Here is a 19,354-nt window from a genome sequence, read left to right as displayed (position 1 = left end):
AATAAGAATTTGTTCTTAACTGACTTGCCTAGTTAAATAAAGGTAAAATGAAATAATTAAATAAATAAATGTAGAACGCTTACAGGTGTTGGGAAAGTTACTGAACATCATGGGTTATTATGGGTCTAACTTGAAACGCAAACCAATCAATAAAATATCGAGAAGCCCCTGACTGCAGTTCCGTGGCGGACTCAATGTGGGCGGAGTCAAATGCGTTTAACCCGAACCCTTCCCGTCTCGTTCAAGGTCAACCAAGTTGAGGTTCAATTCGAAGGTATCAACGTCAACGAACACAAATCTTAATCGAACCTAGCCTACATGGATAAAAATATAAACCATGGAAGTGAGGCGGTCATTATGCATAATGTGTAATATTCATGTTATACTAGTGCAGTGGTATTTTTTTATATAACCAACTACCGGACCGATGTTAGCATAGTGTTACTTAGCACCCACATGAGCTCGCAAATTGCTTACAAGGAATCTTATTTGGACAAATTTGCCTTCATGAGCAGTAAGCCTAGGTTTACATGTACAGTTATGTAATCGATTTGATCGTGGATTTTCTGTGTTTCTTCAATGTATGCCTTGTTGTGTTTTACTGGCTCTAAATGTGCATCGTTGATGCCGACGGCCATTCCCTAAGTTACACATAGCGAGTCTACACAGCCTACACATAGTATATACAATAATGAAATTAAATGCCTATTGCTTGTTTTATGCCTTTCTAATTATCATGCGTTTTATATCTATGCTTATTTTCTTTTATGTTTTTTTTTTAATCATTTTTTATTTCACCTTTATTTAACCAGGTAGGCTAGTTGAGAACAAGTTCTCATTTGCAACTGCGACCTGGCCAAGATAAAGCATAGCAGTGTGAACAGACAACACAGAGTTACACATGGAGTAAACAATTAACAAGTCAATAACACAGTAGAAAAAAAGAGAGTCTATATACATTGTGTGCAAAAGGCATGAGGAGGTAGGCGAATAATTACAATTTTGCAGATTAACACTGGAGTGATAAATGATCAGATGGTCACGTACAGGTAGAGATATTGGTGATTGGTGTGCAAAAGAGCAGAAAAGTAAATAAATATAAACAGTATGGGGATGAGGTAGGTCAAATTGGGTGGGCTATTTACCGATAGACTATGTACAGCTGCAGCGATCGTTTAGCTGCTCAGATAGCAGATGTTTGAAGTTGGTGAGGGAGATAAAAGTCTCCAACTTCAGCGATTTTTGCAATTCGTTCCAGTCACAGGCAGCAGAGAAGAGAAGATGTATAGAGACACATTAGCACACATTAGTGTGCTATTGGAGGGCGAGAGTCCCAAAATGTAAAAATGCTGCAGCAGTCAACTTCATTACTGCCCCTTCTGCACATATAAGGCTATGGTCAACAACCACATCAAAGGTCATGCTTCAGTGAGGCACAGAGGTAATATTTCTTTCTTTGTTTATTGAATATATTTGCCGTTCACGTTTTTTGATTTGCCCTATTTTGTCAGTTACATCAGTGTATTTAGTTTAATTTTATAACTTGTTACTTTACTGTTATTCCTTTCTTTCAGAGTTCACAATCATAAGGTGTGGCTTCAGTTGTAGAAATGTGACACACTCTCATTGTTATTGCACGGCATCAATAATTAACAGAGCACAGTTTCTGAAGCACCTGACATACCATCAGCATCCAGTGGCCCCTCAAGAGCACCTAGAGGTCCTTAAACAGTCCCCAGAGGCCCCTCAAGAGAACCCAGAGGCCCTTAGTCCCCAGAGGCTACTCAAGAGCACCCAGATGTCCCTCAAGAGCACCCAGAGGCCCTTAAAGAGCAACCAGTAGCATCCACTGCATTCCATATACCTCAGATACGGCTCCCTAAATCACCTGGTCCCAACATACATGGCAACTCAAGAAAAGTCATTGTAACTTGTCCACACTGCAAACTGAAGTTAAATAAGAAAAACTTCAAAACACATTGACGAAGAAAGTATACACATTGCTTTGAAATGGTGTCCAAGGAAATATTTTTGGCATGTGAGCGCATTAATGTGAGGAATGGTGTGTTTGGAGTCGAAAATACATTTCCTGGTCCAGCACCACCCATACATGTTGTGAAAAATACTTGGGGACCCACACAGAAATTGAGGTGTGAGGTTGACCAATGTCGTCCCAATGCTGACTTTGCTTTAAGGTGTAGGATGCTGCCTTTTGAATGTCAGCATATACATTCCTTATTGTACTGCCCACGTACAGGCAACACAACAGTCGACAATGGTCGAGAATAAATGGTTTAGTGAGGAGCGCAAGGCGTCAACGTGAGGCGGATACTGAGGGTGTGCCCCTGTCTGTCCAGCTGACTGTTGGTGGACCATCGACAAAAATTCACATTTTGGTGTACGAGCCGAAACTGTCTTATTATAGTAGGCTTGGAAGGGTTGTGACAGCTTATGATAGTAAGCAGAACAGCTGGCATTGTCCTTGTTCAAAAGCAAGGCATTCTCGCATATACAAAGCAATTGATAAATGGCACCTCTTTGTAACAAAAAGGCAACTGTTTAGGAGGGTGAAAACCACAGAAGAGAGAAACTTTCCACCACAGCACACCACAGAAGTGAAGCGAAAGAGGAGAATTATCCACCAAGTGATAAAGGTGTAGCACGGATGGTGAACTACCTCATGACAAATAAAAAACTACCTGCTGAACTCCCCCAGGCTGTCAATCAACAGTCAAGAGATGGAAAGATATCGAGTGGCTTTCCGAAGCACCTGATCCCAAAAGAGGCCAGATGCAAGGAGTGTGATTACGTACTCAGTGACCCTCTACTGATCACTGCAAAAGGGAGGATTCTGACGACCACAGGTGTAGTTGAAGGTCAGTAATATCCTAGTTCTTTCATTGATTATAACTTCTAACATCCTTATGATAAAACAGTACATGATTCCCACATAAAATGAAAAATAGAAGAAAAAATTATATTAGTCTCAAAAGGCATGCATAGAATATTTAACACCTTTGGTTGAATTTTCTTTTTAGGCATATCAACCTACAGAAGGTCATGCCTGAACTGTGGCGTGATCTACAGGTACCAGGAGTTGGAGGATGGTGTCCACAACTTTGATGACCACATAATCCTGTCTCTGCACTTGTGCCTGATGATAAGGAATGCATTACAGGTGAGAACATATCATTCTGAAAATATGTTGTGCTTACTGAAATACTTAGGCTACTATAAAGTTGAAAATTAGAGCTCTCAGTTTTCCTTCTTAATAGCCTACTCACGCTCTCATGCCAAATACTACCAAACAGATCATTTGAATTACTTATTGAGTAGTTATAGATATCACTGAAAACCCCTTTAGTAATAGTGGCTTTTGTTTGCATGGTGGTATTGTGAAAGTGGGGTGTAATTTGTCTTGATCGCACAATGAGGCACTATTAATATTTATTCTTCCTTTTTCTTCAAGGAAGCAGATGTTCTTCTAAGGGACACCCTAGAGGCAGCAAGGTGGTGCGAGCGCCAAACATTTAAAGGCACTGTTTCCCTCCCTAGTGTAATTGGGATGGACGGGGAAGACCGCATTACAACCCTTAAAGAACTACGGTGTAGAGAGGATGAAGAGGAAAATATTCTCCTCAAGGAACCATTCATGTTCCCGTTCCAGTTACAGAGAGATTATGAGAAGTTCTGTGTGGAGGCAGTTGACAAAAAGAAAATGACTGTCTTTACCTCTTGAAGAGCAGGACTGAAGCCATTTTTGAGTGGTCAAACCTTGTTTTTGTCTGCTGTGTTAATTGTTTCAGTTGTTAATTGTGTTATGTTGTTTAGTAAAGATGACGTTGAAGTCACCTGAGTCTCTGATCTCTGTACTGGAGCTGGTATAACTTCATGTACAAAGCACATTCAGCTTGTCAGTATGTCTATATGGTATAGTCTGTCTCCATTCTCATGAGGAAAGCAAATAGCATTATAAATCAGGATAGGTAGTAACTGTATATATATGCTCAATTAAATAATATAATTACAAAGTTATAACATTTATCAACACAATTTTAACAGTACATGACATACGTAACAATTCTGTTGTTCACTGGAACAATATCAGTAGCTTGTCTCAAATATAGCATGAAGCAAAAAGTGTTACAACACATGTGCTGGTACCACTTTATATAATATTTCTTACGATCTTCAAAAATGAAATACGTTTGTATTCAACGTGTGTTTTGCACAAACGTGTGTGTTTGTTTCCAGTGTGTGACTGTCAAACCTTAGATGGACAAAAAAACACCAGTGGGCGGGGTCAAATGTGAGTGGAGTCAAATGTTTGACTCCGCCCACATTGAGCCCCGCCCCGAACTGCAAACTGCAGTCAGGGGTACTTGAAAATATCACCTAAATAAAGCATGATTTGTCCAAAGGGTCATGTTGTTAAAATCAATACAATTTTGTAAGTTAGCACAGTCTCAGAAATATGTCCCTCACACACACGTATGTAAAATTTAAATCAATAATCAAATTAAGATCACCTCTTGCTTCATCGGTTGAGCAATCAATCAGTTTGAGTGAAGATCAATTGGTCAATCTAGCGCCCTTTGAACATGATTGCCTCCAAATAATTTACAGTCTATAGTGAACGTGTCCATTCGTTAAACAGGGAAACCATTCTTTGAGGTTTCCAAGACCTCTTTAGTCTCTGTCTTTTCATGATGTTGTTCCGAACATGGGTTCCCAGTATCAGAGCTGTCCAAGGGATTATTGTTTATGTTTTGTATTCATTTTCCAAAATGTTTTTATGACCAAAATCTCTTTCGAGGATAGAGAAGGGTGTAGTATCCTGCTATTATACACTGAGTGTGCAAAACATTAAAACACCTGCTCTTTCCATGGCATAGACTGACCAGGTGAATCCAGCTGAAAGCTATGATCCCTTATTGATGTCACCTGATAAATCCACTTCAACCAGTGTAGATGAAGGGGAGGAGACAGGTTAAAGAATGATTTTTAAGCCTTGAGACAATTGAGACATGGATTGTGTGTATGTGAGCCATTCAGAGGGTGAATGGGGAAGACAAAATATTAAAATGCCTTTGAACAGGTAATGGAGGTAGGTGCCAGGTGCACCGTTTTTTGTCAAGAACTGCAACACTGCTGGGTTTTTTGGTTTCCCGTTTTTCAAGAATGGTCTGTCACCCAGCCAACTTGACACAACTGTGGAAAGTATTGGAGTCAACATGGACCAGCATCCCTGTGGAACGCTTTCAACACCTTATAGAGTCCATGCCCTGACGAATTGAGGCTGTTCTCATTATGAAGGTGTTCTTAATGTTTTGTACACTCAGTGTATCTACTCATAATTACATAAGACTAAAGGGGAATGGCAGTTTACTGGAAAACCATAAGTGTTGAATAGATCATTTGTTTCCGGTACGCCTGACAATCACTAACGCAATTCACCATGCTGAGGGAAGAGAGGGGAGGCTTGAGTGAGCCCCCCCCCCCTCACGCTTAACTAAAGAACATCAATATGAGATGTTCCAGGAACCGCTGCACACAGCAAGAGAGGGAGAGAGAGAGCTGTCCATTTCATTTCATACCCATTAGCCACTGTAATGAGTCATGTAAAAGGCAGCAACAGCATCTAATGTATGACTTATTTATGAAGCCAATCCTGATATCAAGCAGCACAGCACCCTTACCCCATCAGATTATTCACAATCACATCGATCCTATCGCTGCCACCTTCCCTGCCACAGGTCTGCACCCCGGCATTAATAACCACTTAATGGTACAAATCTGTGTGTGTGTGTGTGTGTGTGTGTGTGTGTGTGTGTGTGTGTGTGTGTGTGTGTGTGTGTGTGTGTGTGTGTGTGTGTGTGTGTGTGTGTGCGTGCGTGCGTGCGTGCGTGCGTGCGTGCGTGCGTGCGTGCGTGCGTGCGTGCGTGCGTGTGTGTGTGTGTGTTTTACAGTTGAGCCCTAAGAAGGTGAAGCTCCATGGACTTTTAAGATAAAATGTAATAAAATATATTTTCAGTGATTTCTCTTTGATGACCAGCTCACCTTCTCTGAGAAAAGCATGTTTGTAAACATGACATCTGACCATATCTATTGTGATATTGGTGTATGTTTTTGTTGTAAGAAAGAATTACTGCAATTTCAACAGCTCTAAAATTGAAGATCACTAACATTATAAATGCACACCACTCAACAGAATTGTGAGTAAAATATAGTTTGTGTTGTGTTACAGTGTGAACAGTGGTAGGAACATCATCTGATCTCCAATCAGTATTCCCAAGGTTTAGGGTGCTTATGTTCCCACATCTTGTTCACCTCGGGCTTTGTTTGTTTTTCATGTAGTGGACACAATATAAAACAATGCAGGGGGTGAGATTGTAATTGCCCAGCCTAGGCACATGAATATGGTACACAGAGGAACATAAGAGTGGCGGTCCTCATGGTAGAACAGACCCATATCTAGCTAGCCTCGCTCTCTTTCTCTCTCAAGGAGAAAGGGACCAGTCTGTATGTATCTGTAGAATCAATATACACTGAAGAAAATAGAAATGCACCATGTAAAGTGTTGGTTCCATGTTTCATGAGCTGAAATAAAAGATCCCCAAACTGTTCCATACTCAGAAAAAGCTTATTTCTCTCAAATTGTGTGTACAAATTTATTTACCTCTGTGTTAGTGAGCATTTCTCCTTTGCCAAGATAATCCATCCACCTGATAGGTGTGGCATATCAAGAAGTTGATTAAACAGAATGATAATTACACAGCTGGACCTTGTGCTGGGGACAATAAAAGGCCACCCTAAAAATGTTATGTGCAGTTTTTTCACACAACACAATGCCACAGATGTCTCAAGTTTTGAGTGAGCATGCATTTGGCATGCTGACTGCTGGAATGTCCACCAGAGTTGTTGCCAGAGAATGTAATATTAATTTCTCTACCATAAGCCGCATCAAATATCGTTTTAGAGAACTTGGTAATGCCTCCAACCACATCCGGGTTCTTCACCTGTGGGTTTGTCTGAGACCAGACACCTCGGTCAGCTGATGAAACTGAGGAGTATTTATGTCTGTAATAAAGCCCTTTTGTGGGTAAAAACTCATTCTGATTGGCTGGGCCTGGCTCCCAAGTTGGTGACCCTGGCTCCTAAGTGGGTGGGCCTATGCTCTCCCAGGCCCACCCATGGTTGTGGATCTACCCAGTCATGTGAAATCCATAGATTAGGGCCTAATTTATTTATTTCAATTGACTGATTTCCTTACATGAACTGTAACTCTGTAAAATCATTGAAATTGTTGCATGTTGCGTTTATATTTTTGTTCAGTATAGATGTTGTTTAGAGGAAGTATGGAGAGAAAAATATCATAATAAATTGTATCTGTTCTAGTTTACTGCCACCTCACACACACATGCATATGCACACACACACACACACACACACACACACACACACACACACACACACACACACACACACACACACACACACACACACACACACACACACACACACATACGTATACATACACACTCTTGTTTAATCTGATCCTATCACCTGACCTCTATTCTAGCTGAAACCCCATTTTTGTCAAGCAGGCTATTTAGGCTGAAAGGCTATGTTGCCTTTTAAATAGGAAGTATACATTTCATGTGATGCATTATGAGAGATCTTTAGTTGAGCCATAGACTATAATTCATGAATTTAGCGATGGGTGCACCATATAAATAGAATGAATTAGACTACTGATTGTAATTGCCACTAATCAAGTCTCATGGTCAATAAAATAATTACAAAAGCTATATTGATGTTCATTCGAAATGTCCTACCTAGAGACGCCACCTTAGAATTTAGACCTGGGATGGGTAACTTTGATGAGGGTGGGGGCCATAAAAAAAATCTGAACTCATCATGAGGGGTAGCAGTGGCTTGCAGGTCTGCGTACCCACATCCGTACATACCCTAGCCCAAAGAGAAACTTGCGAGTAAAACATTTTAGCGGCCCACCTCTTGACAGTGGAGAGAACTTTTTTGTTTGTTTTAAAGTTCATTTCATGCAATTCTACACATTTTGACATGGGTCGGAGAAAAGATTTAGTAATTTTATAACTGAGAGAAGATTTTGTAGTTTATAACTAATTTCAAATAATTACTCATGTTGCCATGGGGCGGAGACAAACATTTTGGGGCTACAAAAAGGGCCCATTCCTGATTTAGACAAAAGTATGTCTTTAAACCAGTCTGGGGGGGCGTCGACAAAACGGAACAGTCCACTTTCTCAAAAAGGGGCATTCCAAAAAACAAATCAACTGATTAGACAAAAAAGGTATATTCTTGTGAAGGCTTAAATGATTTTACATGTAGACTACATTTTTATTTCAGTCATGACATGATAAAGAAGGAAAACATTTTTAACCAACAAGTGTCCACCCCTATGAGGCCGTTCTATTTTTAGTATCAGCTGTTGCAATATAAAGATTTGCTACATAGCGGATTGCATCGCGGTTATGTGAGGCGCATTCCGGTCACGAAGGTAAAATGATGGCAATGATTTGAGGTAACGGACAGAGAGAGGGATGAGGAATATTTGTGCGTGAAGTGGTTGCTGGAGCGTTCTTTCACGGCAACGGATATCATATAATATTGGTAAGTTATTGCTGAAATTGTCGTCGTTCGTTTTAGGCTGCCACTACATCGCAGCTACTTAAACATTCTTGGTAAATCTTATCAAGTTTTGTACCATGCTTTGGTAAATATTTATCTAATTTGACTTGGGTTTTTGCAATTTAACTGTGGACTTAAATTCTTACAACATTGTAACATTGAGGGGCCTCTGATTCAAGAAATGGACGCCAATATTCCATTTGCGGAAATTGCTTGATGCAGCAAACTTCTCTAAAAGATTTGACATTCAAGAAGCAACAAAAATCCTTTATCCAAGGGCGGTAACTCCACAGCAGTTCCTATACATCACTGATTTAGTTAAAAACACGAGAATAATCTTGTCAAATTTTGTCAGGGAGGAAGTAAACCGTAGCCTAGTAGTGTTTAATCTACGTTCCATTAGAATTATCATAATTTGCAGGGAATGAAATGAAACATCACAAGAACAAACTCTATTGATACATTTAGCTACTTTGTTACAATGTTTATACTTCACACTATCCTTTTCAACTAGGCATGTATGAATAGATGCATTATAATCATTACGGAATTTCTATTGAAGGATTCTTCAGGCTCCACATCATAGGATGATGAGGTCACCCACCATTATGCAGCCTTCAATATATTCGTCCCTTTTAGAATCCAATTGAGTGGAAGGAGGACTCATACTCTCGTCTCTAACATGTAGGCTCAATATTTCCAAGCAGTCCCATTACAAGTCAGAATGTTGAATAAACCTAATTTGGACTTACTTTACCTGTTGTGTTCTGATTTGTATTTTTTTCCTTATGTCAGAGGTGATCTGAGACTAAATATCCACAGAGAAGTGTTAGTAGCCTGATTTTCAATTTGCTGGTCAGTATATGGTTCTGTTTGTTTGCAAATTAGGGTTAAGTGTCTTGCTCAAGGGTAAGACACTTAACCTTATTTGTCACCTTGACAGCTGGTGTATTCGAACGAGTGACCTTTTGGTTACTGGCCCAACGCTCTAACTGTTACCTTCTACTATTGTTTACATATTGTGCATCACGTGCAATGCATCAGGATATTGAAAATGCAAACCGGAAACACAAGCTGACAGAGCCATATACAGACTGGTGCCCCAAGAAGTCAGGTTAATATGACTTTCCTGTGGACATTTTAGCTCCTGTTCTTACCGTCAAAAGGACCAAAAGTTTATTTAACATTCTGGCATGTAGACTTGTATCTTTTTTTAGGGTGACTTCTTTCAGACTGAATAGCCATGGTGTAACCACGGTAACAGTCTGATGTATAAGGCAACCTTCAATAATAGCGACACATATTCATCTGACTATTAATAGCCTAGTGAAATCACCAGATAATTCTGCAACAAGAGTGGCATGATGGTGAAGCTTTTTCACTTGTTATTCAATCAAAGAAGTTCAAATGCCACTGAAGGTATTGCATTTTTAATTTAAACTTGATCAAAGCAGCTTGAACTCTTGTTTTGTTTTAGAGAAGCAAGTTTATTGAGCCGTGTCAACCAAAGAACTCTCACAAGGTGTTACTGTATGAAATACAACATAAAGTTGACTGACCGCAGCCTGGTGAGGTAGGCCAACGTTGATTCACTGAAGAGGCATCTTATCTCAAGCCACAACCTACTCTTTACCAAGTTATGTACAGTCAGTCTTTTAGTAGCAAAATATGTTATCCATGATTTCTGATCAGATTAAATGATGAGTTGACACACGTGGTCTAGAGTACCGAGCACAAAGCTGTCCAGTTCAGAGTACAGAGATGTCCATTATGTGATTGTGTACACTTGCAGTTGATGTGAAAGAAGCAGGGTAGTTGCCCAGAGGTGGTATGACTAGAGTGTGATGCTCCACACTGCCACGGAGTCATCACAGATGAAGCCCCATAATCTAGTGATCTCATTTGTATGCAGAATCTTGAGACCTCATGTACAGTCAACAGGACTTTAGTTTAGCACCCTGGCCATTTAGTAGTAGGGGTGACGATGACACGCCCTTTACTGGACATCTAGGTAAGTTTTCCTGTCTATAGGGCATTAGTCAGCACTCCCTTGGTCATTGTTCAGCCGTCAGCACCTAAGTGAGAATCCTAGATGAGCGAGACAGATCTGAGCTGGACTTGAGTGGTAAGAAATGGTATGTATTGGGTGATCAGCGGTACTTCAAATAAAATGTTATTTGACATGCACCGAGCACAACAGTTGTAGACCTTACTGTGAAATGCTTACTTACAAGCCCCTAACCAACAATGCAGTTCAATAAATGGTTAAGAAAATATTGACTAAATAAACATAAGTAAAAAAATATATACAGTACCAGTCAAGTTTGGACACACTTATTCAAGTTTGTTATTATATATTTACTATTTTCTACATTGTAGAATAATAGTGAAGACATCAAAACTATTAAAGAACACATGGAATCATGTAGGAAACAAAGTGTAAAACAAATGTAGCCACCTTTTGCAATGATGACAGCTTTGCACAAGCTTGGCCTTCTCTCAACCAGCTTCACCTGGAACTCTTCACCTGGAAGGCTTTTTCAACAGTCTTGAAGGAGTTCCCATATGCTGAGCACTTGTTGGCTGCATTTCCTTCACTCTGCGGTCCAACTCATTCCAAACCATCTCAATCTGGTTGGGTGATTGTGGAGGCCATTCATCTGATGCAGCACTCCATCACTCTCCTTCTTGGTCAAATAGCCCTTACACAGCCTGGAGGTGTGTTGGATCATTGTCCTGTTGAAAAAACAAATTATAGTCCCATTAAGCGCAAACCAGATGGGATGGCATACCGCTGCAGAATGCTGTGGTAGCCATGCTGGTTAAGTGTGCCTTGAATTCTAAATAAAGCACCCACCATCACACCACCTCCTCCATGCTTCCCAGTAGGAACCACACATGTGGAGATCATCCCTTCACCTATTCTGCGTCTCACCAAAATTCTAACATTTGGATTCGTCTGACCAAAGGACAGATTTCCACCGGTTTAATGTCTCGCTCGTGTTTCTTGGCCCAAGCAAGTCTATTCTTCTTATTGGTGTACTTTAGTAGTGGTTTCTTTATAGCAATTTGACCATGAAGGTCTGACTCACACAGTCTCCTCTGAACAGTTGCTGTTGAGATGTGTCTTACTTGAACTCTATGAATCATTTATTTGGGCTGCAATTTCTGAGGCTGGTAACTCTGAGGCTGAACTTTTACCAAATAGGGTTATCTTCTGTATACCAACCCTACCTTGTCACAACACAACTGATTGGCCCACATGCATTTTGAGATAATAAACAGTGAGTAGCAGCAGTGTTAAAAACAAAGTGTGAGGGGGTGTCAATGCAATCGTGTGGGTGGCCGTTTGATTAATTGTTCAGCGGTCTTATGGCTTAGGTGTAAAAGCTGTTAAGGAGCCTTTTGGACCTAGACTTGGCGCTCCACTTGCCGTGCGGAAGCAGAGAGAAAGGCCCAGTCACCCAAGTCATAGACCAAAACTATTTTTGGGGGGCCTTCATCTGACTGGTGAAGTGGTACAGTATGTTTTGGGGCGTGCAGGCTGTTCCCCCTAGCTAGCTGTTCCCTCGTGAGGGAGGCAGGGAGCTCCTACAGTATATCCTTCTCCAGGGTTCTGACTGGGCCGCTTGAGGAAGGAAATGTCTTTCCTTCCCTCTATTGTGTTGAGCAGGAAGGTGGCAGTGCTGCCGTCACCAGCTGACAGCTGTTTCCTGCGGCCCACTGCCATGTTCTCTACCCACTGCCTGGGCTGAGCCAAGGCTGTGTTCTCTGAATGCATGCACAGCCTGTCCTCTACCCTTAGCCTGTCCTCCTATGCAGCTTGAGGTCAGGCATGTTCAAAGACAATCAAGCATATTCCCTCACGCTATCCTGCTGTTGGAGAAAGTTCTAACACTTTTAATGGTTGGGGATGACCACCACCACAGTCTGTGCTGTTTTTCAAGCTAGTTGTCCTCAGTTTGCTTTTCCTTGTTTATCAACCACTCTCTTAGTGGCTTGACGTGCCTTGTGAAAGCTGTTGCCTTTTGCCAATACAGCATTGGGTTCATGAAAGAATTTGCTGTAATGTGTCCATGTTTTTGAAGGACCAGGTTCTTACTAAATCGCAGTAGAAAAACAGCCATTTTAAATCAAGTGTGCGATGGGAAAATGTTGTCAGGCAACAGAATATGAAACCAATCTGTTCAGTGAATCAATCTGGAGTAGTTTTTGTGGAAGCTGGTGAAATTGCACCATCACAGTTCCTTTAGAGGCCATTCTTTCAGAAGTCAGTCTTTTTTTTGTTTTGTTTTTTCCCGAAAGCCATAATTACAAAGCACAGTAATCAATATGTCTAGACCGTATTTCCCCTGCTCATAATGGTGCTGGGAGTGTGGTTGGTGCCCCATGCTATTCTGGCCGTCTCATAAGGAGAAAACGGAATTGCTTACATAATGGGAGGGAGAGCCTCGCCGTTACACCACTGAGTGGCTGGCTATGCAAGGCACTTCCTCATACAGACAGCCAATCAGTGACCAGGGGGTTTTCTCCAGCTCAGTCATATACAGTAAACTCATTTATATCTAAAAGGCTCTGCTGCTCCAGGTGTTTGGTTTATTACAGTATTATTACACACGTTATATACATCTATTTCCTATTCTTTACTACAGCACTTTCGGCAAGCCTTCTAGCTGAGATTGACTGATGTGTCGATAGCTAGCTGATCTCTCTCTCTGAGGGACTGGTGTGTGATGCATGGTTCTGTGTACTCTGGTCTCCCTGGCTATGAATTAGCAGCAGCAGTCTCATACTCCTCATCTCTCTCTCCCTCCCTCTCCTGCTGTGTTCCAGGTATAGCCAGCCGCCTGTCGCCATGGCAACCAGCAGCGCGGTGCCTAGCGACAACCTCCTCACGTACAAGCTGGTGGTGGTGGGGGATGGTGGAGTGGGGAAGAGCGCGCTCACCATCCAGTTTTTTCAGAAGATCTTTGTGTCTGACTATGACCCCACCATCGAGGACTCCTACCTGAAACACACAGAGATAGATGGACAGTGGGCCATCCTGGACGGTATGGAGACATTTTCTCACTGTCTCTCTGGGTTAGGAAGGGCTGGTGTCCTTTATCAATTATGTTTAGGATTTTAATGAAACATACTGTTGTGGCACAGTATTCCCATATAGTTTCACAGATTTAGACCTATACAATATGTGCATTTGTTTGCAATTGATAGCTTGTAGCTTTTCCAATCATTCGTATGAAAACAAGCAAGAAGTTGATTCACAGTAGCGTCTTGTAAAACCTGTAACACTGGTACCTGTATGTGTGTAATTGCACAGTGCTGGATACAGCAGGCCAAGAGGAGTTCAGTGCTATGAGGGAGCAGTACATGAGGACGGGGGATGGCTTCCTCATCGTGTTCTCTGTGACAGACAAGGCCAGCTTTGAACATGTGGACCGCTTCCACCAGCTCATCCTCAGGGTCAAAGACAGGTGAGGCCCAGCTCTTGATAATGATGCGTGCCTTATGGGCCAGACACCTACAGGAGACTGCTGCCACTGTAACGAATGCCTCCGACTGAGTTGTCTGCCGCAATCTTTTGTGTGTTCCCTCTAACACTCTCACTGTTCAAGGGTTCATCTACACATGCTTTTCTTTCTTGTATCTCTTATTCACGACAAAGTTAAACAAGTCCTTCCCCATCCAATGTTTTCATTCCACTCAGGTTGTCAGCTGTGTAATGGTGTAACTGTACACATGTTATGTTGAATGAGATGCATCTGCTCTTAAGTCCTTCTCTTTCCTTCTGCTCTCCTTCAGGGAGGCCTTCCCCATGGTGCTGGTGGCCAATAAGGTGGACTTGGTTCACCTCCGCAAAATCACCAGCGACCAGGGGCAGGAAATGGCTGCAAAACACAATGTGAGTACAGTGTCAGCTCAGACAAGGAGTGGGGCAGCTTGATATCTGAATCCTTTGTTTTGAATATGTTGTTGGATGCAGTACAGTGTCCAAATTGATTAATGTACTCTTGATTAAGTCTGAATGGATCATTTTGGCCAGTCTTTCATGGTCAGGAAAAAGTCCGGGCCATAGTTGAACCTGTAGAAGTCCTTTCCCCACTGCTGTTGTCAGTGACTGGGGTTGTTCTATGGGCTGTGTGTTCTGGGCTGCTGTCCCTGGGAGAGAGGTTTTTGGGTGCAGGGCAGGCAGGGATGCTGACTCAGTTAGCTACAGGGTGTGATATAGGCCTCTGGGAAAAGATTGCATGGAGGCTCTGTGGTGGGGGGGGTCACAAATATAGCCAAGCTTGGCATTTACTGTTTTAGAACAGTGTAAGAGTGTATAAAATTGGGTTTGCAGATCTAAGCTTACATTTTGTATTTACTTGCTAAATTTGCATCTCTTGTTATGAGCCGGATAAGCATAATTAGTATTTGTGTATACCTTGTAGCACTAGCAAAGTCGGAGACTATTCAATTTTGTTTCTTGTGTACTATGTCATTTTCCTGAATGTTTGATCAATGTGTATGTTTTTTTTTCTTCACAGATCACGTACATTGAGACAAGTGCCAAGGATCCCCCTATGAATGTGGACAAGGCGTTTCATGAACTAGTCAGGGTTATAAGGTCGGCCAAACTACTAGACATGAAGGCTAGGTTTAAGAATTGTATAGGCTTGATCATTATATTGGATTCAATTCATGCTTGAATAATAGAGAACCACCATTTTGGTTTCCCTTTGCAAATATACTGTATGTGGCATGAATGCCAGCAAAAGTCTGTTAAAGGGTTGGGGGAAAACTATAGCTGTGTCCTGAATGAACAGACATGTAATTTCAGAGGAATCCAGTATGTGTTGATGTTCGGTGTGGTCATATCCTGCTGGAGGGCCCACTCATCTGTTTTTTAGGCATTTAGAGTACCACATAAAGACTTTGAGGCCCTCTAGCCAAGCAGCAAGACTATCTGATTTTAACCCTCACGCTCCCTTCTCTTGTCCTTTCCTTCTCTTGTCTACTCCTTCCTTTACATACCCTCCTTTCCTATACATTTTCTTATTTTTCTACACCCTCTTTCTCCCCCATCCCTTCTCTCTATTTTGCTCGGTCTTTCTCTCTCTTCCTCCTGTGCAGGCAGCAGATCCCAGAGAGGAGCCTGAAGAAGAAGAAGAAGATGAAGTGGCGAGGAGAACGATCTACGGGTTCTCACAAAGTCCACTGTGTCATCTTGTGATGGTGTCGCCGCTGCTAGCAATGATATTAGAGAGAACTGCGGACTGGCAGTAACCAACAACTGGAGGGGGAATTGGGGGAGATAAGGAACTGACTGTTGACTGTTATGGTGTCAAAGAAAATCCCTCACTCCAAGGCATGGCCAAGTGGGGTCTTACAGGGGCATCATTGTCTGCCCGCTTCCCCTGATTGGTCAGAAAAAAGCACTCCCGGAAGAGCTCCTTATGAACTGACTGATTTCCAGACAGTGCAGTGATGATGCTCTCCATGGAAGTGGAGGTGGACATCAAGGTATTCTCCTGGGTGGGGAGATGTGACGTTAGATGTTGTTAGGGACCTATGATCTGAGTGTTTGTGTTGTGGTTGTAAGTTCTCCATGGTGTTAAATTCTGAAATGATAAAGAGGATGATTATGAAGTATATTCTATCTGCACTAGCCACAGGCATAAGAGGATTTGGCTTTGAGGTCCTGAAGAGAAGTGGGAGGATGTGGCTGTTAGTACTTTTTATTTACATTTTTCTGGTGGGGGAATCTGGCTTGAGGGGATCAGTTACTCCAAGCAACAAGATGTTAGATTTCTCTGTCTGATAGGGAGTATTTAATACCTATGAAATGGCTTGTACTGTTAAAGCACTAAACAAAAAAAAACTTTGGGGCTTGTTCATCTGGGGTGTATTCATAACGCCAATTCTGTTGCAAACTCCAAACGGAAAACCTTTGCACGAAAACTAGACTTTCTATTGGACAAATTCAGGTAGGTCCCTCCCTGTTTTGTTTAGTTTGCTTGTTTTGGTTCTTAAATGGTAAATGATTTCCATTGAAAAATGTAATGAATACACCCCTGGTTAGAAATTTGCCCTTGAATGAAGGAAGTACCTTTGCACTTTGAATAGATTTTGACTTTCATATCTGCATGTGTGGAAAAATTGCAAATGATGAAAGGGAAGACATAATAGAAATTGACTCAATGTGGAAAAACTGAGCTTAACATAATTATGTCAATACCATGTAGCTCATTTGCTTGTCTCATGTCGGTTGGACAGAACAGTTTATACCAGTGGAGGCTGCTGAGGGGAGGACAGCTCATAATAATGGCTGGACCGGTGCATATGGAATGGCATCAAACACATGGAAACCATGTATTTAATACTATGCCGTTCCAGCCATTACAACATGCCTGTTCTCCCCAATTAAGATGCCACCAACCTCCTGTGTTTTATGCTCTCAGCCCTGGGTTGTGTTCAGTAGGGCACACTGTAGAAAAACAGTTTGCAATGGAAAACTAAAATTGACATTTCTTATTGAAGTCCAAGTAATCAATCCAAGTTTCAGTATATTTTCATCTGGTACCTACTGAACATAATCCTAGAGTGATCCTGCTGTACTTCACCCAGAGGTACAGTGAAAGTTCTACTTCCCAAGGTATGAAGCAACAGACATGGTGTCTTTGGCAGTATTTTACAAAAAAAAGAGGTCTGAACAAATCAATGATATTGTATCAAGTATGTTTGATACTTTTTTATTATTGATCTGAATTTCTTGTGTTTTTTAAAATAATTAATAATTTATTACTGTACCTGTTACCTCAACATGATGTATTATAACTGGCTGTGTCTGACTGAGCTAGAGGAAGATGAGGCACAAAACAATGGCCACTGCCTTTCTATCTAGCTTCCTTCAGGGTTTCAATAATGAATAAAGAAATACAGTATTGTGAATTCAATGATGCTATCTCTGACTGTGTGTCTGTATGTGTTCTTGGCTTACTTAACCTCGGAACCAAACAATCTTTTACAAGAGATTGTGGTTGCACCCCAAATTTGCCCTGGACGAACGTAGTGCACTGTATAGGGAATTGGGTGCCATTTTGGACTTTATGCACACTGTCTTTACATGTATGTTCTGTGTAGTAATGACCATAACTAATATCAGCCGTCAAATCGTTGACTGTTAGGCACTAAGTGTCCTGCTGTTTGTCTGTTGAAGTAGACTGTTTTATAATGATCTGTAAAATATGTATTATGATGTGCCTAAAGCAGGTAGCCCAGTGGTTAGTGTTGGGCCAGTAACTGAAAGGTCGAATCCCCGAGCTGACATGGTCAAAATTTGTCTTTCTGCCCCTGAGCAAGGCAGTTAACCCACCTTTCCCTGGGTGCTGAAGACATGGATGTCGATTATGGCAGCACCTCTGATTCAGAGGGGTTGGGTTAAATGCGGAAGACACATTTCAGTTGAAGGCATTCAGTTGTACAACTAACTAGGTATCCCCCTTTTCATAATACCAGCCTTCAGAGGAGCTTGTTCAGCAGGAGCCCCTGGTATTAATCATATTGCTGGGTCAGTAGAATGCTGTATTTCAAAATATTGATCTCTCCACCCACCATGGAATAGATACAGCCTCTAGAGCTAAAACGGATCCGATTGGAAAATGAATGTCCTCATCAGACTCCAATGAAAAGCTTGAGTGTCACTTTCTTTTAAACTCTCACTGCAAATATATACCTGACTTTCTGGGTGATAGTGTGTTCTATGTTCATTTGATATGCAAAGGAATTAAAATGTTATTGTACATATGCTGTGCTGCTCATTTTTTGGATGCACCCTAGAGAGTTAGGAACTTCTCACTTGGATAAGATATGCCTGCATCAAGGCTGTATCTTGTACTGTTATTTCAGAGCCTTGGGGTCTGTTCAAGTGATTGCAATGTTATAAAACGTTCAGAATCTTCATATAGAATTATATTGTCTAGAACAGACATATACTCTGTGATATACATTAGGGGATAATGTAAAATATAATGCATATTTTTATTTTATTTTACCTTTATTTAACCAGGTAGGCAAGTTGAGAACAAGTTCTCATTTACAATTGCGACCTGGCCAAGATAAAGCAAAGCAGTTCGACAGATACAACGACACAGAGTTACACATGGAGTAAAACAAACATACAGTCAATAATACAGTATAAACAAGTCTATATACAATGTGAGCAAATGAGGTGAGAAGGGAGGTAAAGGCAAAAAAGGCCATGGTGGCAAAGTAAATACAATATAGCAAGTAAAACACTGGAATGGTAGTTTTGCAATGGAAGAATGTGCAAAGTAGAAATAAAAATAATGGGGTGCAAAGGAGCAAAATAAATAATTAAATACAGTTGGGAAAGAGGTAGTTGTTTGGGCTAAATTATAGGTGGGCTATGTACAGGTGCAGTAATCTGTGAGCTGCTCTGACAGTTGGTGCTTAAAGCTAGTGAGGGAGATAAGTGTTTCCAGTTTCAGAGATTTTTGTAGTTCGTTCCAGTCATTGGCAGCAGAGACCTGGAAGGAGAGGCGGCCAAAGAAAGAATTGGTTTTGGGGGTGACTAGAGAGATATACCTGCTGGAGCGTGTGCTACAGGTGGGAGATGCTATGGTGACCAGCGAGCTGAGATAAGGGGGGACTTTACCTAGCAGGGTCTTGTAGATGA

At 41.4% G+C, this 19,354-nt stretch overlaps 2 protein-coding genes across 2 annotated transcripts; both read left to right on the top strand.

Annotated features, from left to right (window-relative positions):
- Positions 1-1,202: 1,202 nt before the first annotated feature.
- On the top strand, positions 1,203-3,851 carry LOC116356632 (uncharacterized). The gene is made up of 4 exons (XM_031803186.1): positions 1,203-1,441; positions 1,575-2,876; positions 3,039-3,178; positions 3,470-3,851. Exons 2-4 carry the CDS (start codon positions 2,666-2,668, stop codon positions 3,737-3,739), a joined length of 621 nt encoding a protein of 206 aa, XP_031659046.1. The 5' UTR covers positions 1,203-1,441; positions 1,575-2,665; the 3' UTR covers positions 3,740-3,851.
- A 4,437-nt stretch (positions 3,852-8,288) lies between these two features.
- Positions 8,289-18,463, top strand: LOC109867531 (ras-related protein M-Ras-like). Its single transcript, XM_020456734.2, has 6 exons — positions 8,289-8,655; positions 13,507-13,724; positions 13,994-14,147; positions 14,476-14,575; positions 15,204-15,283; positions 15,790-18,463. Exons 2-6 carry the CDS (start codon positions 13,529-13,531, stop codon positions 15,887-15,889), a joined length of 630 nt encoding a protein of 209 aa, XP_020312323.1. The 5' UTR covers positions 8,289-8,655; positions 13,507-13,528; the 3' UTR covers positions 15,890-18,463.
- The last annotated feature ends 891 nt before the right edge of the window (positions 18,464-19,354 follow it).

This window comes from Oncorhynchus kisutch, linkage group LG2, assembly GCF_002021735.2.
Source record: "Oncorhynchus kisutch isolate 150728-3 linkage group LG2, Okis_V2, whole genome shotgun sequence".
NCBI lineage: Eukaryota > Metazoa > Chordata > Actinopteri > Salmoniformes > Salmonidae > Oncorhynchus > Oncorhynchus kisutch.
This window is presented reverse-complemented; position numbering and strand designations above follow the sequence as displayed.